The sequence below is a fragment of the Amblyraja radiata genome, chromosome 2 (genome assembly GCF_010909765.2).
Source record: "Amblyraja radiata isolate CabotCenter1 chromosome 2, sAmbRad1.1.pri, whole genome shotgun sequence".
Taxonomy (NCBI): domain Eukaryota; kingdom Metazoa; phylum Chordata; class Chondrichthyes; order Rajiformes; family Rajidae; genus Amblyraja; species Amblyraja radiata.
The window spans coordinates 45,550,944-45,577,385 of record NC_045957.1 but is presented as its reverse complement, the minus strand read 5'-3'; the positions used below and the strand labels follow the sequence as shown (position 1 = coordinate 45,577,385).

At 44.1% G+C, this 26,442-nt stretch overlaps 1 protein-coding gene across 3 annotated transcripts in view; it reads left to right on the top strand.

The window, feature by feature from the left end:
* The window catches only part of phf14 (PHD finger protein 14), a 241,562-nt gene that overhangs the window by 38,548 nt on the left and 176,572 nt on the right, over window positions 1-26,442 (top strand). For all 3 annotated transcript variants that reach the window (XM_033045737.1, XM_033045746.1, XM_033045727.1), the window contains exon 4: window positions 3,232-3,376. In XM_033045737.1, the coding sequence (XP_032901628.1) occupies window positions 3,232-3,376 (145 nt within the window). The remainder of the gene's footprint in view (window positions 1-3,231; window positions 3,377-26,442) is intronic.

The window sequence follows — 26,442 nt, the reverse complement described above, 5'->3', positions numbered from 1 at the left end:
TTTTGGGGAAAATAAGTTTATCTTGAATTTCATGGAACATACAGCAGTACAGCATAGGCATAGATCCTTCAGCCCACAATGTCCACGCCAAAAATGATGCCTTTTTAAACTGATCCCTTCTGCCTGCTTATGCTCCAAAACCCTGCATATTCATGAGTCTATCTAAAAGCTCCTTAAATGCCATTACAGTCTCCGCTTCCAGTCATTCAGGTATCTACTGTGTATAAAAAAGCATCCCACACATTTCCTTTAAACTTTCCATCTCTGACCTTTAAGTTATGCCCTCGGTCTTTGACATTTCCACCCTGAGGAATAGGTTTCAACTGTCCACCTTATCGATGACTTTCATAATTTTATAAACTTCTATTATGTCTCCAACTCACCAGAGGAAACAATCCTAGTCTGTGCAGCCTCTCCTTAGATCTAATACCCTCTAATCCAGGCAGCATTCTGGTACACCCCTGCTTCACCCTCACCAATGCGTCTATATCTTTCCTGTAGAAGGGGTGGAGAAAACTTGTATGCGGTATTCCAAGCATGGAATAAGCAAAGTTTCAATAAATGCGATAAGCCTTCCTGAGTCTTATATTTAATGCCCCGACTGATGAAGGTAAACATGCCATACGCTGCCTTTACCATTCTATCTACTTGTGTTGCTACATTTGGGAATCTAAGGACGAGGACCCCAAGATCCCTCCATATGTTAATGCTGTTGTCCTATTCTTTACTGTAGTCATTATCTTTACATTTGACCCACTAAAAGTGCACTTGTCTGGATTAAACTCCATCTGCCATTTCTTCCCCAATATCTGTATTTGATCTAAATTCTGCTGGATTCTTTGACATCCGTACTCCCTGTCTACAGTTACATTTTTTGTGTTACTTGCTAACCAGCCCATTTGTATTTTCATCCAATATATTATATGGGTGTTTCTGTAAATAAGGGTACCAACCTGTGACATGAGTAGCCAAATTTGAAAGTTATTAAATCATAATGAAATACCACACCATTAAAAATGGGCCCACCTACGATCCTTTTGGGCTAATTTGTAATCAAAATCGACCAAAATATAATACAGGTGCACAACCTTTTATCCGAAAGCCTTGGGACCAGACACTTCTCGGATTTCGGAATTTTTCGGATTTCCGAATGGAAGCTTTTTGGCGTAGATTAGGTAGGTAGCGCGGGCGGCTTGAAAAGTCTGGAGCGGCTGCCTCCTCCCCGGAGACCGGGGAATCATTGTAAATCATTGCTTAAATGTTAGTCAGTTAGTTTGGAGGGTTTTTATGTGGTTGGGGGGGTGAAGGGGGAAACTTTAATTCTTAGACCCCTACCTGGTCGGAGAGGCGGGGAGCGGGCAATGCCTTACCGGGTCGCCGTGCAGTAAGCTCCGGAGCGCTGTGGCCGCCGACTCCCAACATTGCGGAGCTGGGGGCTGCGGGCGTCCGGCCGCGGGCGGCGCCGATTGGAGCTCCGACCCCGGCAACTCTACCCCTGGCTGCACGGCACTCCAAATCCAGCGCCGCCCGCGGCCGGACGCCGGACGCCCGCAGCCCCAGCTCCGCGATGTTGGGAGTCGGCGGCGTCGCAGCGCTGGGATACCAGCGGGGAGCGGGCAATGCCTTACCGGGTCGCCGTGTGGTAAGCTCCGGAGCGCTGTGGCCGCCGACACACAACATCGCGGAGCTGGGGCTGCGGGCGTCCGGCTGCGGGCCGCGCTGGATTTGGAGCGCCGCGCAGCCAGGGGTATAGTTGCCGGGGTTGGAGCTACAACCGGAGCCGCCCGCGGCCGGATGCCCGCAGCCCCAGCTCTGCGATGTTGGGAGTCGGATAAAAGGTTGTGCACCTTTACTTTCAAAATTTGAAAAAAACGAGAATTTTCTTTTAATTTATAAGACAAATGGGATACTGTCTCATACTGATTTCTAAGCCCCCTTTCAAAATGTCGGCATGTAACCAAAATCACGATGAGTGCAAAAAAAACAATTGTAGCATTGACGAGGTTAAACAACGGGAGGGACTACAGAATGAGACATCGATAAAATAGGTGAGCAAACTAGATTTTTATTTCATGATTTTAAGTTCTGTTCATTATTAGGTTTTTCAATATAAAGCTTAAACCAAAAAAAAGAAACAATATATATAAAAACGGTTACTCTGCTTTTAACTCACACATTTCACACGTGACCAAAGGGACACTGCTACTCAGGGTTGTGCTGCAAGAACTTGGGGCATCAGAAAACCATCAAATTGGGTGATAAATCATACGCATAATCAGAATTTGGCTTGGATAGAGTTATTTTATTGCAAAATTAATGTAATCTTTTTGGTTCAAATTAGCCCAAGCATTTGATGAAATCCTTGAAAAATGTCATTAAAAAGGCAAGAAAACAAAGGGACATTAATATTTTTCTTTGTAAAAACAGATTTATTTATTTTTGCTTCATCTCATTATTTTGACTCTACACTTACAATGCAGGATATAAACCAATGGGAATATTACATTAAAAAAACAGGAAAATAATCTGGAAGTTTGGAGATCTTCAGTTTCACCACTGAGTGCTTGTATTTACGGAAACACCTATATATACGTGTATATATACCTCATCTTTTGCATCAGTTTCATCTCTAGTCTTTGTTACTAACTCCAAACATCTGCTAATAATCTCACCTTTATCCACCTAGCACTTGCCATTTTTTCTTTATTCCTCCCTCTGTTTACAAGCTTTCTCCCCCTCCACTCCATCAGTCTAAAGAAGGGACCCGACCTGAAACGTCCTGCCCATTTCCCTCCACAGATGCTACCTCATCTGCTGAGTTCTTGCAATACTTTGTTTTTTATTTGATTCCTACCTCTGCAGTCTCTTGTGTCCCCATGCCCCACCTGATAATAGCAATTATTCATTTTAGTCTCATTGTACATACACAGCAAAAGCATGATATCATCCCACCACCACCACTATTATTATTGTTACTGGGTTATTATTATTACTGAAGTTTGAGTGGGGAGTTGATAGGGAAGAAAAGTTGTATTTATCAACATTTATTAGTTTGAGTTGACAATTGAAAGGTCTGAATCCAAGCTCAGAGCTCTTTTTAAAAAATAACCTGAAGTTTTCAAATATTATTCGGAAATCCTATTGAATTGCATTGTCACAAACTGGAGAAATAATTTCTTCTTGAAACTAGTTTCTAGTGTAATTCAACTTGTACTTTTGTTTTTTTTTAAGGAAATCTTTTTAACAGACAGAGACCAAAACTTCTGTTCTCAGAAAATGGACTTTGTACAGATATGTTGTGTATGTCTAGGAGATAACAGTGAAGATGCTGATGAAATTGTCCAGTGTGACAACTGTGGAGTAACTGTACATGAAGGTAAGTTCTGTGTTTCAGCATTCCACTGTTTTAATAAAACAATAACTTTAATTTGTTGACAAAATTAAAGTAACATTCAAATTTGAGCCAAAGGGCTGAAGATGTACAATTGGTTGACCACTGTGTAGGTTTAGTAATATATATATATATTTACAGAAGAATGACACATTAGTACTCTGAATGTAGATGAAAGAGACAAAGTGCTATGTGATTCAGAAGTCAATTGTATATTTTGTATGCTAGCGAATTATCTAATATTGACAAACAATCAGTAAGAGAGACAACCTAATATAATCTGTATCCTGCAGATTGATCAGCTTCCCGATTTATGGTACTGAAGCTTATCAAATAAACACGTACCAATCAGGTTTTTTTTTTAAATTGCTGTTTTTTTCCCTTTTTCCTTCCGCCTACAATATTTAATATGTAAAAGAATATGTGATTCTGTTCCATTCTGTTTGTAGTTTGTTTGGTTGTTTGTTTGTCTTTTTGCACAAAGTCCGCGAGCTTTGCCACTTTTCATTTCACTGCACATCTCGTATGTGTATGTGACGAATAAACTTGACTTGACTTGGTAGTTAGAAAAACTTCACACTGTTAATATGATTGTTTTCAGAGTGCAAGACCCTAAGGAGGTAGCAAAATATTATTCAAAACCTAACTATGATGCAAGTCTGCAAGTCAACAACCTAACTGAAAATCAATCAAAACTTTTGAATTGAGTTCTCAAAACTAAACATTGATCTGATATTGGGATGCTTATTTAATGTATAACAAGTATTTTACTCATTTTAATTGATTCAATGTAGACAGCTGTGAATATAAATGCTGACCAGTTCAATTAATGCTGATGAATAATTTATTCCATAAGACTCAGTAACTGGTATTTGGCTACTACAGCAGAGAGTGATTATTTGTCAGTTACCCATAGAGCTGATTGTTAGGGTAATTGGATACAGTAAATTACCACTGGTGTAGGTGCCTGGTGAGAGAAATTGAGATACTGATGGCTACATGTGATAGAATGAATGAGAGAATTAAGTGGACTGATTTGGTTGCTCTTAGAACTGTCTTGACGTGAATGGTAGAAATACCTCGTGTTGTAGGAAATATAAATATTGATATCAAAAATAACTATTCTATTCAATCATTTTTCTGGCTCTTTGTTATCAGTTCTGATTATGAAACTTTCATTTGTTTCAGAGAAGCCTCCTTTTTTCCATGACTGTGGCTTAATATCTATTGCAGCTAATGAGCTTCTCAATGTTTCTGTTCCATTTTCCCATACTGTTACTCACATGCTCCTAGCCAGATCGAGGATAGCATTCTCCTTGTCTTCATCTTTCACTCCATCAGTCTCCATATTTAACAGATCACTCTCTTAAGTTCTGCTCCTTCAGTGATGCAAACATGAGACACAATTTCCCCTCTCCTTCACTCTCTTTTAAGCATTCTAAAGAAATTGAAGCCAAGCTACACCTGCCCTTTAATCTTTCATTCCCATCATCATAAGATTATAAATGATAGGAGCAGAATTAGGCCATTCGGCCCATTAAGTCGACTCCACCATTCAATCATGGGTGATCTATCTCTCTCCTAACCCCATTCTCCTGCCTTCTCCCCAATAACCCATGACACCTGTACTAATTAAGAATTTATCTATCTCTGCCTTAAATATATCCACTGATGGTCTGTGGCAAAGAATTCCACAGATTCACTACCCTCTGACTAAAGAAATTCCTCCTCATCTCCTTCCTAAAAGAACGTCCTTTAATTCTGAGGCTATGACCTCTAGTCCTAGACTCTCCCACTCATCCAGAGATCATGAATTGTCCTCCAGGCAGAGCAGTGATTCCATCTGAAGAAGGGTCTCGACCCGAAACGTTCCCTATTCCTTCTCTCCATAGATGCTGCCTCACCCGCTGAGTTTCTCCGGCATTTTTTGTCTATCTTCCTTCTCTCACCAGGCAGAAGATTCAAAAGCTGTGTGATTGAGGTGGTGAATTTTATTTTAAACTGAAGGATTAATATTTAAAGAAATTAACCCGATGTGGACATGGTTATCAAAAAAAATCAAACTCTTAACTTTGATCAAAAGTCAGGGGATAGAAACATAGAAACATAAAAAATAGGTGCAGGAGGAGGCCATTCGGCCCTTCATTGTGATCGTGGCTGATCGTCCCCTATCAATAACCCGTGCCTGCCTTCTCCCCATATCCCTTGACTCCACTAGCCCCTAGAATCTATGGGGAGAAGGCATGAACGGGCAACTGATCGTGGATGATCAGCCATGATCACATAGAATGGCGGTGTGGCTCGAAGGGCTCAATGGCGCAGCCCTGTCCAGTCGCCGTCGTGGCAGCTCCACGAAAACTGCGTATTTTTAACTTTCATGTTCCCTTTTAACTTATTTCTAAGTTCCAACTCCCTAGTACTAACAAAGTATGGCATGGAAACTCTCTTAAATTTAAACCCTAGCGTAAACGGAGACTTTTTAAACGCTGTACTTACCAGCGTGGTCAGCAGAGATCAACAGGCTGCTGCAACAACAATGGAAGCGCGGCTACAAAGAAAACCCGGAGAAAACATTGGGGTAAGCGGGGGGGGGGGATTCGGAATGGGCTGAGAGCCCAAGCTTTTCGTCCTCCTCAGCCCAGCATTCTTCTGGCGAATGTCCAGTCCCTGGAAAACATGCTGGATGACCTCAGGGCGAGGGTCAGATTCCAGCGGGACATAAGGGACTGCAACATCCTCTGCCTGACCGAAACATGGCTGACCTCACTGATTCCGGATCTGGTAATCTGCCCAACCGAGTCCTTCATTGTCCATCATGCTGACAGAACAGAAGCATCTGGGAAATCCAAGGGTGGAGGAGACTGCTTCATGACCAATAACAACTGGTGTAACCCTGGAAATATCAAGATGCTTTCCCGTTCCTGCTCGCCGGATCTGGAGCACCTGACGATCTCATGCCGACCGGAAGTAGCGGCGCTGCCTGGCAGCTGCGGCTCGCCTGCAGTGTATCTGTTTTTCCTTTTATTTTGTTGTTTTCTTTTGTCTGTTTTAGTTTAGTTTATTAGGTTGTGTAAGTGTGGGGGGGGAGGGGAGAAACATGGTTTTAGTCTCTTCCTTCGGGGGGGTGCGACTTTTTCTTGTCGTGTCCCCCGTCTCCGTCTGCGCTGAGGCCTAATGGCGGAGCTGGCGGCCTCGGGGCTGTGGAGGCGTTCCAGCGGCGGCCCGACTTGGAGCGGTGGCGGCGTTCCAGCGGTGGCCTGACGGAGCTGTGGCTGCGTTCCAACGGTGGCCCGACATGGAGCTGTGGCGGCGTTCCGCCGTTCCAGCGGTGGCCCGACTTGGAGCTGAGGCGGCGTTCTGGCGGCGGCGCGACTTCGGGGCTGTGGCGGCATTCCGGCGGCGGCGGCACGACTTCGGAGGATCGGCCGCGGGCCCAGTGGACGACATCGTCGCGAGCTCGCAGGTAACAGGCTGGTGACCTGTTTTTCCGGAGCTCCCGCATCAACAGCTTCGTCCGCTGGACTGGAGGGCGGCAGCTTCGACAGCTTCGACCACCCTGGGCCGCGGAGTTTGAACTGGCCCATTCGTGGAGCTGGATTCAGCCGCGGGACTGACTTACTTACCATCACCCGGCTGGGTCACAACATTGGAGGCCTGGATCGCCTCAGTGCAGAGGAAGAACAAGGAGGGAAGAGACAAAGACTTTAAGATTTTTGCCTTCCATCACAGTGAGGAGGTGCCTGGTGAACTCACTGTGGTGGATGTTAAATTTGTGTTTATTGTGTGTTTTTGTTATTTTTATTATATGTATAACTGCAGGCACGAAATTTCGTTCAGACCGAAAGGTCTGAATGACAAAAAAGGATACTTTGACTTTGACTTTGACTTTCTACCTTCCCCGGGAGTTCGGCTCAGTGATCGTCACAGCTGTCTACATTCCACCGCATGCGGACACCGCGTGGCACTATCGGCCCTACACGATGTGCTATGTCGACATCAAAACAAGAACCCGGATACGGCTACGGTGATGGCTGGAGATTTTAATAAATCAAATCTCAAGAAGGTCATGCCGAACTTCTACCAACACATCACGTGTGCCACCAGGGGGGAAAGAACATTGAACCACTGCTATACGCCGTTCCGGAAGGGCTACAAGGCCGTTTCACTCCCTCCCTTAGGAGAATCTGACCACGCTGCCATTTTCCTGCTGCTGGAGTATAAACAGAGGATAGTTCGGGAAGCGGCAGTGACGAGGGACGTAAAGTGGTGGTCCGACCAGTCAGAGGCCATGCTGCCAAGATGCATTGACAGATGTCGACTGGAATATGTTCCAAGCAAGTTCCAGTGACGTCAGTGAGTTTGCGGAAGCAGTCACGGACTTAATCGCAACAATAACCGACAACATTGTCCCCACAGTAAGGGTAAGCACCGTTCCGAATCAAAACCCCTGGGTAGACAGGTCCGTTCGTGAGTGGCCTTGAATGCTCGCACCGCTGCCTACAACTCGGGTCTGGCATCCGGAAATATGGACATCTACAAGGTAGAGTCCTAACGACTGCGAAGGGCGGTGAAGGAGGTACAGAGACAAGATGGAGTCACAGTTGGAGCAGCAGGACACCAGACGCCTGTGGCAGGGGCTACGGACTGTAATCAACTACCGGAGCAGCCCCCCCCCCCTCAACTGGTAGTGCCGGCACCTCCCTAGCGGATGACCTGAACTCCTTTTACGCTCGTTTCGAGACGGGCAACATCACCCCAGGTCTGCCGACTAACGACAATACCGCCAGCGTGCTGGCTATCGAAGCTGAAGGGAGGAATGTGCACACATTCTCGTTGTCCGAGCACGACGTGAGGAGGGCTCTGATACAAGTGAACACGAGGAAAGCTGCAGGCCCCAATGGCATCTCGGGGCGAGTACTTAAGTCCTGTGCTACGCAGCTGGCTCCGGTGCTCACTACAATATTCAACCTCTCCCTGGCCAAGTCCACGGTCGCTGCCTGCTTCAAAAGATCCATCATTGTACCGGTACCTAAAAATGCCTCCCCAGCCTGTCTGAATGACTACCGTCCAGTGGCCCTCACCTCGGTAGTCATGAAATGCTTTGAGAGGCTGGTCAAGAAACACATCTGCACCTTCCTCCCTCGCAACATGGACGCGCTACAATTTGCATACCGTCCGAACAGACCCACGGACGATGCGGTCTCCCAGGTTCTGCACACCGCTCTCTCTCATCTTGACAGCAGAAGGGGGGCTACATGAGGATGCTGTTCATAGACTTCAGTTCAGCCTTCAACACGATAGTCCCCACCAGACTGGCCGAGAATTTGCTGGAATTGGGGCTCAACACCCCCCTGTGTGCTTGGGTCCTGGACTTTCTCACCAACAGGCCCCAGGTAGTCAAGATGGGGGTCAACATTGAAGTCCCTCACCCTGAGCACAGGATCCCCCCAGGGTTGTGACCTCAGCCCCCTACTCTACTCCCTGTGCACACATGACTGTGTGGCCAGGTTCAGCTCCAACTCGATAATCAAGTTTGCTGATGACACTGTGGTGGTGGGCCTGATCTCAGATAACGATGAGAAGGCCTACCGGGAGGAGGTGGCTGATCTGGCACTCTGGTGTCAGGATAACAGCCTCCTCTTGAATATCAAAAAAACTAAGTAGCTGATTGTGGACTTTAGGAGGACACATCATCCGAGGGCGTACACACCATTGAAGATAAATGGGGCTACTGTGGATAGGGTGAGCTGTTTTAAATACCTGGGAGTCCACATCTCTGAGGATATGACATGGACATCACACGTTGCAGCACTCGTGAGTAAGGCAAGGCAGCGCCTTTACCACCTCAGACAATTGAGGAAATTCAGAGTTTCTCTGAGGATCCTCCGGTGCTTCAACTCAGCGGCTGTGGAAAGCATCTTGTCCGGAAATATCACGATTTGGTCTGGGAACTGTTCTGCCCAGGACAAGAAGGCTCTGCAGAGAGTAGTGCGTTCGGCCAAACAAACTATGGGAACTACACTCGCCCCCCTGCAGGAACTATGGGGGGGGGGGGAGGGGGGAGGGAGAAGAGTTCCTTACACAGCGTGTGGGGAGTCTGGCCCGGGTCAGCACGGCTGGGCCGCCGGGGATAAAGTTGTGGGAAGGGCAGGAGCGTTAAGAAGGAGGGGGTCGGGGATCATGCCAGCAACTCATTCAGTCGCTTGGGTGGCTGCGAGTGGTCACGGGACCCGACAGCGGAACTACAGCTAGACCCGGGGCTCACAGGCGACCTGGAAACTGCAGCTAGTCCCGGGGCTCGCAGGCGACCTGGGAACTGCAGCCAGTCCTGGGACACAAGGAATCTGGGAACTGCAGCTAGTCCCGGGGCACGCAGGCGATCTGGAAACTGCAAAAAACAAATTGATAAACACGTGAAAACTATGTATTATTAGGATATGTTATTACTAATTTAGTTAGTGTGTATTATTGCCTCTATTTATTAACTATGGCAATAGATGTGGCCTGCCATCCGCACACAGACATGGGTCCTGGCCCCTATGCAAAAAAGGTTGCCAACCCCTGGACTAAACCAAACCCTTGATCCTGTCCCGCTAGCCTTTTTTTCAAAATGTAGTAACTCAAAATGGCGTGCGTCTTCATTGCCGGGAAGTACGGTATATCTTATAGGATGGTCAATATGTATTTGCGTTTTGCTTTGTAAAATGGCAAATTGATGCAGTCATTTAGCATTGACTGCATAAACATTTGTCTTAGGATTGATTGGGGTTAGACATCCTGGCAGCCAGCCCAGTTTCCCAATGCTCTTATTCTTTAACTGTACATGCAATAAATATTGCTAGCTTACTGTTGCAATACAATTTTCATGAATGGGAATAAATAACCTTTCCGTGTAGCATTCTATGTGGTACCTTCAGATGAGAATTGTTGATACGTTGGTGTAAGTGTTATACTAATGTGGTTAGAGTCAATCTAGTTTTATGTAAAAACAGACTGGGCTTTACTCATTTATACTTCTATTTGATGTGGTGCTCTTACTACGGTAACTGATGAGACTAACAACTTGGTTAGTTGCATAGAATTTAAATCTCTTGAGTGGATTAGTTCTGAAAATAATTTCTTCCTTTCATGCATTTGTGTAACAGCTCCATGTGTCTTTCCTGTGACATTGCATTGGACAGTTGATAAAATACAAATTTTGAAAATCATATTAAGTGAACAATATTTGGATGCATTATTGAAGACTTCCAATTATACATCAAATTATTTTTTTTTCTGCATTTCAATAAGACAGTTTCCTATAAAACCATTAACTAAAAGACATTGTGCAATTGTTGAATTGTAAGTGTTTTGAAAATTAAAGCATTCTTGAACTTCAACGGCTAAAGGTAAAAAGATTTAACTTTCAGAGATCTGGACTTTGAACATCATTATATACATTGATCAGTTCTCTGAGCACCAGGTTAGAACAAATTGATTTAATATATGTGGCAAAAGAGATGGTTGGCCTGGTATTGATTACGGATCTTGAATGGCCAAACATTATTGGCATGTCAGTGAAGTACTTTTCAATTATAAATAGGAACTTGCAAAGTAATACTGGGAGTTGCGGAGTTACAAGTGAATATCATCAGAAAAAAATTACATTTACATGCAATAGATGTGCTAGTAGCAAAAAATATCATACATTGTTGAGTTATAGACATGATAACGATAATAGTCACTTAACGAATTTAATGTCTAACTAAAATAATCTTTTAATGTATTAAAAAGGAACTAAATGCTGGTTTATACCAAAGATAGACACAAAATGCTGGAATAACTCAGAGGGTCAGGCAGCATATCTGGAGAAAATGGATAGGTGAAATTTCTGGTCGGGATCCTTCTTCAGACTGATTGTGTGAGGGGTAAGGGGTGGGGAACTGGAAGCAAGAAAAGATCTAGCCAAATTGGGGCTGCAAGAGATGACCTTGGGCAGGGATGTTCCTTGAAAGGCTGATTGTTGGGTACACTGAAAAGTTTGGTTTTGCCTGCTATCCAATCAGTTCAGATAATACTACACATAAATACAAATTAAGTCAAGCTCAAGATTTCTAATGCTCAACCACCACCACAACGTTTAGACAACGTTACCGGGATCATTAACGCCTAACAACCAGGGTATTGCAAAAATCTACCGAATCTTAAGGGCAAGGAGATCTGTCTGTCCTTATCCAGTTTGCCCCTCTGAAATAGCTAAGCAAACCTATCTGGTTGGGCGGGATGAGCAATAAATGCCGGCATTGTTAGCATAACTCACATCCTATGTATGAATTAGTAAAAATAAAACAAATCCCTTTGTAACTGGGACAGGGAAACGTTTGGGTACAAAACTGGTATGAAAGGACAGGAACTGTCAATTTTTTAAAATTCAAATAACCCTGTATTCTAGATCAGAGTAGCTGTGCTGGGAAATTTTGAAATTCTGCTGCCATTGTGCAATCATATAACAAAATTATTAATATTGAAAACTGAATGATTGGAAGTAATCTTGAAAACATTTTGTTTGTTTTCACCATTTTGTTTGAAATCATACTTGGGCATTTGTGAAAAACTCTCCCATACCACCACATTCTTATTGAAGCAGGTAACTTCTATTGTCATACTTGGTAGTTTTATAGTTTTTCTTCCTAACAATAATTGTACACTCGTACTGATTTTTCTGAAAGAGATAAAATACCATCTAAATTGTAAATTCTTTTTCAGTATAAGAGAGTGGAAATGATAGCTATTTAGAAACAATTTAACGTTGCGTTTAAATACCCAAGGTTCTATCTTTTTCATTGCATGGTGGTTGTGCATATTGATTTGAATGAAGTTAAGTTAGAATATGTAAGGCTTGACTTTTTTTTGGACATTTTTCATCCTGCTACTTATAAATCTTGCAGACACCTAGACCCACATGTGTTCCGAGAAAATGACAGCCAGCTTGTTTTAAATATTTTGTATGTCAATGAGTGGGCTGATTACTCTGTAAATTTCCTTGGAGTAGTGTATAATTAACTCCTCCTGCAATCTTTTCATCTCCGTTTCTTTTAAAAGTTCAGGGAGCTTTTGTAGCATGGAAAATGCTGAGGTGAAACTTAGTCAACCTTTGTGTAATGATCATAAAATCATCATTACAATTCAGATACGTTTAACATTAGTTTTATTTAAATTACAAATATTATATCTGAACAGGTGGGAATGATTGACATCTAATTAATATTTCACCAAGTATGACAACAGGAAGCCCTAGTAAAAATATTAGCCAAAGATAAAACAATGTCATTTTTGGAGTCATATCTTGCACAAAGAAAATTGTGATGGTTGAGTGTATGATGGCTGTATGAGCATGACTGTAGATGACTGTATGAGCATGACTGTATGAGTTCTTCAAGTCAAGTGAGTTTATTGTCATGTCCCAGATAGGACAATGAAATTCTTGCCTGCAGCACATCAAAATATAGTAAGCATAAATACAGAACAGTTCAGTGTGTCTATATAGCACAGACCATATGTATACACATAAATAAACAGATAAAGTGCAATAGGCTGCTATAGTTCAGAGTTTGTTTGATGGAGAGCCTGATAGCTGTGGGGAAGAAGCTGTTCATGAACCTGGATGTACCAGATTTCAGGCTCCTGTACCTTCTACCTGATGGCAGCAGAGAGATGAGTGTGTGGCCAGGATGGTGTGGATCTGTGATGATGCTGGCAGCCTTTTTGAGGTAGCGACTGCGATAGATCCCTTTGATGGTGGGGAGGTCAGAGCCAATGATGGTCTGGGCAGTGATCACAACTTTCTGCATTCTTTTCTGCTCATGGACGCTCAAGTTGCCGAACCAAGCCACGATGCAACCAGTCAGCATGCTCTCTACCATGCACCTGTAGAAGTTCGAGAGAGTCCTCTTTGACATATCGACTCTCCGTAATCTTCTCAGGAAGTTGAGGAGCTGATGTGTTTTCTTTATAATTGCATCAATATGCTGGGACCAGGAAAGATCTTTGGAAATATGCATGTTCAGGAATTTGAAGTTCTTGACCCTTTCCCTGAATTATGCCAAAATGGTGCACGATAGCTCTACAATTTTTGGACCACCTTACTCACTATTAATAATAATAATAATATATTTTATTGTCATTGCACATAAGCGCAACGAGATTTGGTATGCAGCTTCCATCCGATGTCATAACTTAAATAACTAATACAATTTAGATTTAGATACCCCGAGAACATGGTTTGTAAAAAGAACATTACAACAGTAAAATAGTCAAACCAGTTCAAACAGACTAAAGTGCAGATGTGTCTGTGCGACGTGACCATCCGAGCGAGACAGTCCATGGGGGGTGGGGGGCACTCAGCAGGGCCGGTTCAGAGCTGCTATAGCTCTGGGAATGAAGCTGTTCTTGAGTCTGGAGGTTCGGGCGTAGAAGGCCTTGTAACGTCTGCCGGAGGGAAGTAGTTCGAACAGTCCATTACAAGGGTGTGAGGAGTCTTTATGGATGCTGACGGCCTTCCTGAGGCACCGTGTGTGGTAGATGCCCTCCAAGGCTGGTAGCTATGTCCCAATTTCTGCGCTCTGTGGACGATGCGTTGAAGAACTCTCCTCTCAGCCTCCGTGCAGCTGAGATACCACACGGAGATGCCATACGTTAATATGCTCTCTGTGGTGCAGCGGTAGATGGTTGTCAGCAGCTGTTGGGGCAGATCAGTCTTTTTTAATGTTCTCAGGAAGAACAGTCGTTGCTGTGCCTTCTTGACCAGCGCAGCGGTGTTGGTGGACCATGTGAGGTCCTCTGAAATGTGAGTGCCCAGAAACTTAAAGCTGGACAATCTCTCCACACTGTCCCCGTAGATGGAGATTGGGGCGTATTCTCCATTATGTGACCTCCTGAAGTCAATAATCAGCTCCTTGGTCTTGGAGGTGTTTAGTGACAAGTTGTTACGTGCGCACCAATCCGCCAGCTTCTGCACCTCCGCTCTGTATTTTGTTTCATCACCGTTGGTGATCAGCCCAATCACCGTAGTGTCGTCTGCAAACTTGACGATGGTGTTGGTGTCGAATGCAGGAACACAGTCGTGTGTGAAGAGTGAGTAGAGCATGGGGCTCAGTACACAGCCCTGTGGTGTGCAGGTGGTCAGGGTGATAGTGGAGGACAGGTGCGGGCCCAGTCTCACTGCCTGCGGTCGCTCCGTCAGAAAATTCAGGATCCAATCGCATATCGGCGAGCTGAGGCCTAGCTGGTGGAGTTTGGTGGTGAGCTTGGTGGGGATGACCGTATTGAAGGCAGAGCTATAGTCTATGAAGAGCATCCTCACGTAGGTGCCCTGTCTTTCCAGGTAAGTCAGGACAGTGTGAAGAGCCAGAGAGATGCCATCCTCTGTTGATCTATTTGCCCTGTACGCACCCACTATTGTCCTATGGTGTATCAAGTTTCGTTCAGATTACCGTTATATTTCACAAGTTATTGACATTTTTAACTTTACAAAACCGCACTTTGAGAAAAATGACTTGAAGTTGCAGTGGCAGTTACAGCTATGACGTTACAATGGGTAGCCCTGTTCGCTACAATGTTGCAAATCCCAGGACACTGAGTCCTGGCAGCAAGTGCAATTGGATTTGTTTTAAAGTTTAAAAAGAGGGAGGGTGAATAAGGGGAAATGAGCTGCCCCAGCGCAGTTGAGGGCTATGGGTGAGTGGTGGAATATTGCGTTGGGGGAACGAGTTGCATTGGGGGAACAGGCCTCCACTGTGACAGGGACCCAATGGGTCCCACTTGGTCTAGTATATATTACTAAAACTATCATCTTGTTTGTTTGTGAGTCTGTCTGTGTGTGAGCATAGTCATGCCCTGAATTATGGAAAAACAGTACATGATAGCGCCTTACTTCCATTTTCTTCCATCTGCATTGGCAGTTAGCAGCTATGGCGTCACAATGGGATCTAATTTACATAAAATGGCCGTCAGCATTGTTCCATTGGCAGTTAGCAGCGTATGACGTCACAATGGGATCTCATTTACATAAACTGCCCGTCAACAGTCTTCCACCCAGTGCAATAAGAGATTTGTTGCATTGTTGTAAAGGGGGGGGGGGGGGGGGGGGGGGGGGGAGGGGAGGAGGAGAAATTTCATTTAAACATTGTGTTTAGTGGCAGAGTGGTATAGGGGAGAGGTGGGTGGGGGAGCAGGGAGATAGAGGGAGAGGAGGGGGGTAGGGAGGAGAGAGGGGTTATGGAGGGAGGGAGTGAATGAGGGAAGGGGAATGGAAAGGGAGGAAGAGGCGAGTGGAGGAGGGGAGGAGGAGAGGGGAGAGCAGAGGGAGGGTGAAGAGGTGGGGAGGGAGTGTTGGGGATGAGGGGAAATGAGCTGCGCCTGCGCAGTTGGGGGCTATGGGTAAGTGGTGGGATTTTGCTTAGGGGGGACGGGTTGTGTTGGGGGAATGGATTAGTGGTGGAAACGGGTTGCGTTAGTGGAAAGGGTGAGTGGTGGAATATAGCGTTGGGGGAACGGGGCCCAACGGGTCCCACGGTCTAATTATATTAAAAATCTATGTTCCTTCAATTGAATTTACTCATTGGCCTCTTGGTAGAAAATTCTACAGAATCACTATCCTCAGCATGAATACAGTTCTCCTCATCTCCATTCTGAATGGCCAACCTCTTATTTTGTGACCGTGAACGTTGGTTCTAGACTCACGTGAGCCAACAAAAGATCATCAAGACATCTGCCATGTTAAGGCCCTTAAGAATTTTGTACAATGAGATCTTTTCTCATTCCTCTAAATGCAAGATGGTATATCTCTCCTCCTATGGCAAACCAATTATCCCTGAAATTAGTTGGTTGAATGCTTTGTACATTCCCTCCATTGTAGATATATCCTTACTTCTGGCATGGAAACCAGACGTGTTCATGATATCCAGGGATACTCCAGATGTCTCAGTTCCTTATTCAAATTCTCGTAAGTCGAAGCCTTTGCCTCCTGATTACTTCCTGTATTCGCGTGTTAACTTTAATAAATTAATTTGTGTCACAAATTTATTTGTGTCTAAATACACCCGAAGAAGCAGGAATAAGGATGCACCAATATCTGCAGGAACAGCAGGAATATGGATGCACCAATATCTGCAGGAACAGCAGGAATATGGATGCACCAATATCTGCACGTTTCCCTCCAAATGACACCTAATGCTAATCTGGAAATACATCATCAATCCTTCTTAGGACTTTCCACCATGAGAGGAATAGATCGGGTAGATGCACAGTCTCTTGCTCAGAGTAGGGGAATCGAGAACCAGAGGACATAAGTTCAAGGTGAGGGGGAAAAGATTTAATATAATCCGAGGAGTAACCTTTTCACACAAAGAGTGCTGGGTGTATGGAACAATCTGCCAGAGGAGGTAGTTAAGGCTGGGACTATCCCATCGTTTAAGAAACAGTTAGACAGGTACATGGATAGGACAGGTTTGAAGGGATATGGACGAAGCGCAGGGAGGTGGGACTAGTGTAGATGCGACATGTTGGCCAATGTGGATAAATTGGGCCGAAGGGCCTGTTTCCACACTGTATCACTCCATGACTATGACCATCTAAGCAAGGACAAACAGGGATGAGCTGATCAATGTTGGCTTGTCCATGCTGGCCAGTGATGCCCAAATTCTGAAAATAAAATAAAATAAAAATTGTTTTGGCTATAGATTGGCCACTTTTGCTTATAAAACTATATTGGTTTATATTTGGGTATTTTAACAGAAAATTGGAAATAAATTCTCCTTCGCTTAATCCAACCTCAAACCACTTAGCGGGCAAGATTGATTTTACTACTGAGCTATAACTGAGTTTCTTATCTTCTGGCCCTAGGTCACAAAGCCATGCTCATCCTGGAGCATTTAGGAATACTAACCTAGAGTACTTAATTGCGAGTAGATGCCCTATCCGTATACTCCTACAAATGTGCTGCAGATAAAAATAAAAATTAATTCAAACATAACTGTTATAATTGGGTATCATTCAAAAAGCATCTAGCACTGCTTTATAGAGAATCATTTTACCTTTTTGAAAATTAGACTTATTCAATGTACAACATTCGGGATTCGAGATAGAGGTAATCTGGATTTTATCCTCTTTATTACTATACTAAGATACTAAAAAGTTTTACTAACTTGATTGAGATGAGGTGATTGATGAGGAGATATATGCATACGTACTCCCTGACTTGCGTAATATGCAACTTATGTTAAATCGTACCTGCGTAAGCAATTCTTTATGGCCGCTGTTTTATTTATCTGTTGCATGTACCAGTAGCAGTGCGCTACTGTGGATGCAGCGGTTTATGCACGCCAGTCGGCTGTTCTCGTGCATGCTCCCACATGGTATCTGCGTTAGAGCTCCCATGTCGTCAGAATGTAATAACAAGGAACTGCAGATGCTAGTTTACATCAAAGACAGACACCGAATACTGGAGCAACTCAATGGGTTGGGCAGCACTTCTGGAGATAATGGACAGGCGATGCCTCGGGTTGTCAGCGTGAGTCTGGGGAAGGGTCCCAACCTGAGGTGTGTCTGTCCATTTAATCTGGAGATGCTGGCTGACCTGCTGAGTTGCTCTAGCATTGTGTCTATTTCCCACGTGGTCTCCGTGTTGGAGCTCCCATATGGTCTCCTCATTCGAATAGAAAATTTATGCGAGCGTAGTGGCAATTTCCCGTTGTGGCAACAAACATCTTCCAGTCACATTCCCACCTATATTTCCAAAGATATTAACCGTGTAAATTTTTAAAACAGTCCCAAAAACTCACCCATTTCGGAAAAAAAAGCCAGAGTGAAGTCACAATGCACTCGCAAGACAGGACAGGACACTCCGGGAGGGAGGGGCACTCCAGCGCTCGTGGTGAACGAGGAGTGGCGGCGGCTGCCGGCGCTCGACGCTTGTACCTGGTGGGAGGGTGTTGCCACAGGCCCTGCCTGGAGCTGAAGTGAGGGCCGAGCCCGGGGCTTGGGATGGGGCCGTGACCAGGACTGAGAAAGAAGCCGCCGCTTAAACACAGAAACATAGAAAATAGGTGCAGGAGTAGGCCATTCAGCCATTCGAGCCTGCACCGCCATTCAATATGATCATGGCTGATCATCCAACTCCGTATCCTGTACCTGCCTTCTCTCCATACCCCCTGATCCCTTTAGCCACAAGGGCCACATCTAACTCCCTCTTAAATATAGCCAATGAACTGGCCACAACTACCTTCTGTGGCAGAGAATTCCACAGATTCACCACTCTCTGTGTGAAAAATGATTTTCTCATCTCGGTCCTAAAATACTTCCCTCTTATCCTTAAACTGTGACCCCTAGTTCTGGACTTCCCCAACATCGGGAATAACCTTCCTGCATCTAGCCTGTCCAACCACTTAAGAATTTTGTAGTTTTCTATAAGATCCCCCCTCAATCTTCTAAATTCTAGCAAGTACAAGCCGAGTCTATCCAGTCTTTCTTCATATGAAAGTCCTGCCATCCCAGGAATCAGTCTGGTGAACCTTCTCTGTACTCCCTCTATGGCAAGAATGTCTTTCCTCAGATTAGGAGACCAAAACTGTACACAATACTCCAGGTGTGGTCTCACCAAGGCCCTGTACAACTGCAGTAGAACCTCCCTGCTCCTATACTCAAATCCTTTTGCTATGAATGCTAACATACCGTTTGCTTTCTTCACTGCCTGCTGCACCTGCATGCCTACTTTCAATGACTGGTGTACCATGACACCCAGGTCTCGTTGCATCTCCCCTTTTCCTAATCGGCCACCATTCAGATAATAGTCTACTTTCCTGTTTTTGCCACCAAAGTGGATAACCTCACATTTATCCACATTATACTGCATCTGCCATGCATTTGCCCAATCACCCAACCTATCCAAGTCACCTTGCAGCCTCCTAGCATCCTCCTCACAGCTAACACTGCACCCCAGCTTCGTGTTATCTGCAAATTTGGAGATGTTGCATTCAATTCCCTCGTCCAAATCATTAATATATATTGTAAATAGCTGGGGTCCCAGCACTGAGCCTTGTGGTACCCCACTTGTCACTACCTGCCATTCTGAAAAGGACCCGTTTACTCCTACTCTTTGCTTCCTGTCTGCCAGCCAGTTCTCTATCCACATCAATACTGAACCCCCAATATCATGTGCTTTAAGTTTGCATACTAATCTCTTATGTGGGACCTTGTCGAAAGCCTTCTGAAAGTCCAGATATAACACATCCACTGGTTCTCCCTTATCCACTCTACTAATTACATCCTCGAAAAATTCTATAAGATTCGTCAGACATGATTTACCTTTCATAAATCCATGCTGACTTTGTCCAATGATTTCACCACTTTCCAAATGTGCTGCTATCCCATCTGTAATAACTGACTCTAGCATTTTCCCCACTACCGATGTTAGACTAACTGGTCTGTAATTCCCCATTTTCTCTCCCTCCCTTATTAAAAAATGGGGTTACATTAGCTACCCTCCAATCGTCAGGAACTACTCCAGAATCTAAAGAGTTTTGAAAAATAATCACCAATGCATCCACTATTTCTGGGGCTACTTCCTTAAGTACTCTGGGATGCAGCCTATCTGTCCCTGGGGATTTATGGGCCTTTAATCCATTCAATTTACCTAACACCACTTCCCGACTAACCTGGATTTCACTCAGTTCCTCCATCTCATTTGACCCCCGGTCCCCTGCTATTTCCGGCAGATTATTTATGTCTTCCTTAGTGAAGGCAGAAACCAAGTAGTTATTCAATTGGTCTGCCGTGTCCTTGTTCCCCATGATCAATTCACCTGTTTCTGACTGCAAGGGTCCTACATTTGTTTTAACTAATCTTTTTCTCTTCACATATCTATAAAAACGTTTGCAGTCAGTTTTTATGTTCCCTGCCAGTTTTCTTTCATAATCTATTTTCCCTTTCCTAATTAAGCCCTTTGTCCTCCTCTGCTGGACTCTGAATTTCTCCCAGTCATCTGGTAGGCTGCTTTTTCTGTCTAATTTGTATGCTTCATCTTTTGTTTTGATACTATCCATGATTTCCCTTGTTATCCACGGATGCACTACCTTCCCTGATTTATTTTTTTGCCAAACTGGGATGAACAATTGTTGTAGTTCATCCATGCAGTCTTTAAATGCCTTCCATTGCATATCCACCGTCAACCCGTTAAGAATCAATTGCCAGTCTATCTTGGCCAATTCACGTCTCATACCCTCAAAGTTACCTTTCTTTAAGTTCAGGACCCTTGTTTCTGAATTAACAATGTCACTCTCCATCCTAATGAAGAACTCAACCATATTATGGTCACTCTTGCCCAAGGGGCCACGCACAACAAGACTGCTAACTAACCCTTCCTCATTACTCAATACCCAATCTAGAATAGCCTGCTCTCTCGTTGGTTCCTCTACATGTTGGTTTAGAAAACTATCCCGCATACATTCCAAGAAATCCTCTTCCTCAGCACCCCTGCCAATTTGATTCACCCATTTATATGTAGATTGAAGTCACCCATTATAACTGTTTTACCTTTGTTGCACGCATTTCTAATTTCCTGTTTGATGCCATCCCCAACTCCACTACTACTGTTAGGTGGCCTGTACACAACTCCCACTAGCGTTTTCTGCCCCTTAGTGTTTCGCAGCTCTACCCATATCGATTCCACATCCTCCAAGCTAATGTCCTTCCTTTCCATTGCGTTAATCCCCTCTCTAACCAGCAACGCTACCCCATCTCCTTTTCCTTTCTATCTATCCCTCCTGAATATTGAACATCCCTGGATGTTTAGCTCCCAGCCTTAGTCACCTTGGAGCTATGTCTCCGTGATCCCAACTATATCATATTCATTAATAACTATCTGCACATTCAACTCATCCACCTTATTACGAATGCTCCTTGCATTGAGACATAAAACCATTCAGGCTTGTTTTTACAACACTCTTACCCCTTATGCAATTATGTTGAAAAGTGGCCCTTTTTGATTTTGCCCTGGATTTGTCGGCCTGCCACTTTTACTTTTCATCTTGCTACCTCTTGCTTCTACCCTCATTTTACACCCCTCTGTCTCTCTGCTCATGCTCCCATCTCCCTGCCACATGAGTTTAAATCCTCCCCGACAGCACTAGCAAACATTCCCCCAAGGACATTGGTTCCATTCCAGCACAGGTGCAGACCGTCCTGTTTGTACTGGTCCCACCTCCCCCAGAACTGGTCCCACCTCCCCCAGAACTGGTTCCAATGCCCTAGAAATTTGAATCCCTCCCCCTTGCACCATTTTTCAAGCCACGTATACATCTGCAATATCCTCCTATTTCTACTCTGTGCAATATCCTCCTATTTCTACCATGGATGAGCCTGGGTCCGGGCTCAGGGACACGCCCGGAAATGAAGTCGGGGCCTGGACTGGAGCCCAGGCGGCGGCCGAGCTGACGGCTGGAGTCTACAGCAATGGCCGGGCTGAGTACGAGAACCAGGCCGAGTTCCAGGCCCTGGCGCTGCTATACGCCCTGGATAGGTCCTGGGGAGGGAATGGGAGTGAAGGGAGGAGGATGAAGGAAATGAGGAGGAGGGAGATGGAGTGGGGTGGAAGAGAGAAATGGGGGGGGGGAGTGGAGGAGGGAGATGGGTAAGGGTGGAGGGAGATGCCCCCTCCCCATCTACCCTCACTCCCACCCTCTCTATCCCTCTCCCTCAACCCCCCTCCATCTCTCTATCCCCTCCCTCTGTGCCCCTCTCCCTCCCTACCCCCCTCCCTCTACCCTCCTCCCTCTCTACCCCCCCACGCTCTCTACCCCTCTCCACTCCCCTCCCTTTCCCTCTCTCTCCCCCTCCCCCTCCCTCTACCTCTCTACCCCCCTTACCCCCCCCCTCCCTCTCTACCCCCCTCCCTCTCTACCCCCCTCTCTCTCTACCCCCCTCCCTCTCTATCCCCCTCCATCTCCCTCTCTACCTCCTCCCTCTCTTCCCCCCCCCCTCTCTGCCCCCCCTCACTCTCTGCCCCCCCCCATCCCTCTCTGCCCCCCCTCCCTCTCTGCCCCCCCATCCCTCTCTGCCCCCCCTCCCTCTCTGCCCCCCTCCATCTCCCCTCTACCACCCCCCCCTCTCTGCCCCCCCCTCCCTCTCTACCACCCCTCCATCTCTACCACCCCTCCCTCTCTACCCCCCCTCCCTCTCGGGATTGAAGAGGGAGAGTGAAGAGGAGGAGGAGGGAGTGGTGAGGGATGAGGAGAAAGGAGGTAACGCCTGCGCAGTTGGGGGCTGTGCGTGAGTGGTGCAATATTGCGTTGGGGGAGCTGCATTTGGTCTAGTAGTCTCTAAAATTATGAGAGGCATAGATAGGGTAGACAGTCAGAACTGCTCTCCTGGGATGGAAATAATGAAATGCTCGAGGACATAGCCTTTAGGTGAAAGGGGCAACGTTTTTTTTTGGCTCAGAGGCTGTGAGTGCCTGGAACGTGCTTACCTGGGATGGTGATGGAGGCAGATATGATAGTGACATTCAAGAGATTTTTGGATAGGTACATGGATATGCAGGGAATAGAGAGATATGGATTATGTGCAGTTGATCTTGGCCTCTTGTTCGGCACAGACATTATGGGCCAAAGGGCTTGTGCTGCGCTGTTGTATGTTCCATGTTCTATAGCTTATACCATTCTTAGAATTTAAAACTTCGAGCTCATCTAATTATCAGTGCTTTGTGATTGCCTCAGTTGAAGATATTTTAATTTCAGTATTTATTCAATCTTAAATATCTATGGCAATTCTTTCAAACCCATAATACAATTTTATATGGTGTGTGTGTATTTATGCAAAAATGTGGAAAAAGAACAACCAGTGTATTGAAAGTAATTGAATTCTTTAAGGAGAAATAGGCAGATGCTCATAAAATCTTGCACACTTCACAAGCTGAACTTTATAACATGTGATTTATGATTTCTGATATTAATCTTGTCACTGGCTCGTTCGTTGAACTGCAACTGATTGTTTTCTCAAACTGAATATTTGTAAGTTTACGCAAGCGATAAATCTTGTACTAGTTTTCTTTTTAGATGCCACGTGAGCAATGAGCGATATTTCATGCAAATAATTTGTTTTTTTATTTTTCACAAGCCAAACTGCCTTTTATTCATGGGTTCAGCAAATGCTGTGCTGAAAACTGTGGTGTTTAAAACTTCAATATAGTTTCCATTGCACAGATAAGAAATGTAAAAGATTTTATTTAAATGGTGATGTTATCAAATAATACAAAACAAACATAATTTGTGGATATAAGTTTGCCATCTAGAAAAGTCACTTTTAACAGCCTACAAATTTGGAGAAAAATAAATCTGTGGCCTGATACAGAATGCCCAATTTAATTATTACACCTTTAACAGGGGCAAAGTGTTCTGTTATGACCCTATGTGCAGGGACAGAAAACTAAAGCATGAGAAAAATTTAAAAGATTAGTTGCTACCTCAGGAACAAAATGGACAGGAGACAACCATGTAAGTAATTAAGTACATCTGAGCCAGCTTGTCTGTTGTGACAACACCTTATATAGGTCTAGAAAGTTTAAATCGGTCAGGGTTTTGGAGGAAAATAAAGCAAGCTAGAACGAACTCGTGGACAATTGGAAGAGCCATAAGAGGCCATAAAATATAATTTGCACGTCCTATTTTTAAAAAGTCCCAAAGGTTTTCATATATACATTAAAAACAAGTGGGTTATCATGGAGTAGCTAAAGGAATATATTTATGCTTAGAATGTAAATGTTACTAAACTAGTACTTTGCATTGGTTTTCAGCAGCGAGTAAGACATGTAGAGTTATGAAACTATGGGGTAATCTAATATGCTGGGGCAATTTGAAATCACCAAGGTGTTGGTTTTCTTGAAGTACATTACGGTGGATAAATCTCCAGGCCTGTTCGGAGCTACAGTGCCCTCCATAATGTTTGGGACAAAGACCCATCATTTATTTATTTGCCTCTGTACTCCACAATTTGAGATTTGTAACAGAAAAAAATCATTTGTGGTTAAAGTGCACATTGTCAGATGTTATCAAAGAGTATTTTTATACATTTTGGTTTGACCATGTAGAAATTACAGCCATTTGACTCACCATGTCCATGCTGACTAGTGGGCACCTATCCATGGTCTTTACATGTATATTTTCTATTACTGCTGTGGCAGTGATATTGTTCTCCTTCAAGGATTCATCCATTTTTATTCAGATGTTTTCCATAATTTTACACCAATTGCATCAACTAGCAATTTATTTCAAAGCTGAGTGAACCTCTTGTGAAAAGTAAAATCAAACATTTAATTTATTTTTGCTATGGTTTTGTGGACATTGTTTGTTCATTTTCCATATTTTGTAAATGTATCGCAAGCTAGTCACTTTAATTTAAATATTTCCATTAAGTATTCTAGTGTTTTAAGAAGTGACAACTTCCTGCTTTAAACTAGTTACTCATTTTTGGCTTCCCAGTGCAATTTATAAATAGCTTTTGCGGGCTTAAATCAGTGTAATCAAACCCACACTCGTTTCCTTTGCCTGCATTTCTATATTGTTGCAGGGTCTAATTCTTGTAACACAGAATTATAGATTAATGCAGCACAGAAAATGTCCCTTATTGCCCACTTTGTCCATGCTGACTGTGATGTCTATCTGTTCTAATTGGATTTGTCTGCATCTGATCAATATCCATCTGTTCCTTTCTATCCAAATATCTTGTAAATAATCCTTGAGTATCTCTTCTCTGGCTGTTTAGTTTAGTTTATAGATACAACGCTCAAACAGGCCCTTCGGCCACCGGGTTCGCGCAGACCAGCGATCATCGCACATAAACACTATCCTACACACACTAGGGACAATTTTAACATTTACCAAGCCAATTAACCTACAAACCTGTACGTCTTGAGTTGCTGCCTAACAGCACGTGCAGCGCCGGAGACCCGGGTTCGATCCCGACTGTACGGAGTTTGTACGTTCTCCCTGTGACACCCCCCCCCCCCCCAACCACCTTAACCCTGTGTCCTCTGATTCTTGACTTCTATGCCTTGGGTCATAAAAAACATCTATCTAGTCTATTGAGATCCCTCATATTTATGTAAACTTCTAATTCTAAGGTCACTCCTCGTCGATTGAGAATAAACCCATTTTATCCAATCTCTCCTTATATCCTCAGCCATCTATTCCAGGCAATATCTTGGGGAATCTATTCTGCGCTCTCTTTATTGTTACCACATCCTTTTGTGAACAATATTTTAACCAAACATGATGTCTTGACCATTAGCATAATGTAAATATGTTCATTATAAGTACTGCAATGCTTCAAGGAGTTGCCTCATCGGTAATTGGAGTTGCTTGCATTAAAAAATGATAAATGTCTGGTTTATTTTTTAATTAATGTGGAGAAAAATAATAAAAAAATATACAAACAGGAAGAGAAATGTGATGTAGGCCATTTATTTGTTGCAGAAGTATGGTTTAAAACTATACAGCACTTTTTATTTTTTATCTTCTGTAGACAATTTCTGTGGAAGTAGTTTTATTTGTTAGTGTACATTGTAAATTTCACTGAGTCATTTTTCAATGCAGGGCTCTCACTTAACTTTTTTTTTCTCTGTTGCCTGCCGGGCAACCTAGGCAGCTTTTTAGGTTGCCAAATGACAGTTTAGGTGGTCATTTAAGACAGCTTGCATGACGCGTGCAATAATGTGCTCGGACGAGGTGCGTAGTTACCAGTCAGAATTATGCTCTATGAAGCATTCACATATTATTTCTGCTTCAAATAAAGTCACAAACTAAACATATTCACCAATCAAGACATGATATATACCACAATGACATGCAGCAAAATTATAATACAGTATCTCAACTCTTTTTACACGTTGCAATGAATGCAATTTCTATTATTTCTTTCCACTTCCAAACAGAAATATGGTTGGATTATTCAGCGTTTGATCAACCTCGGTGAGACCAAGCGCAGGCCTGGCGATCGCTTTGCACAACACCTCCACTCAGTTC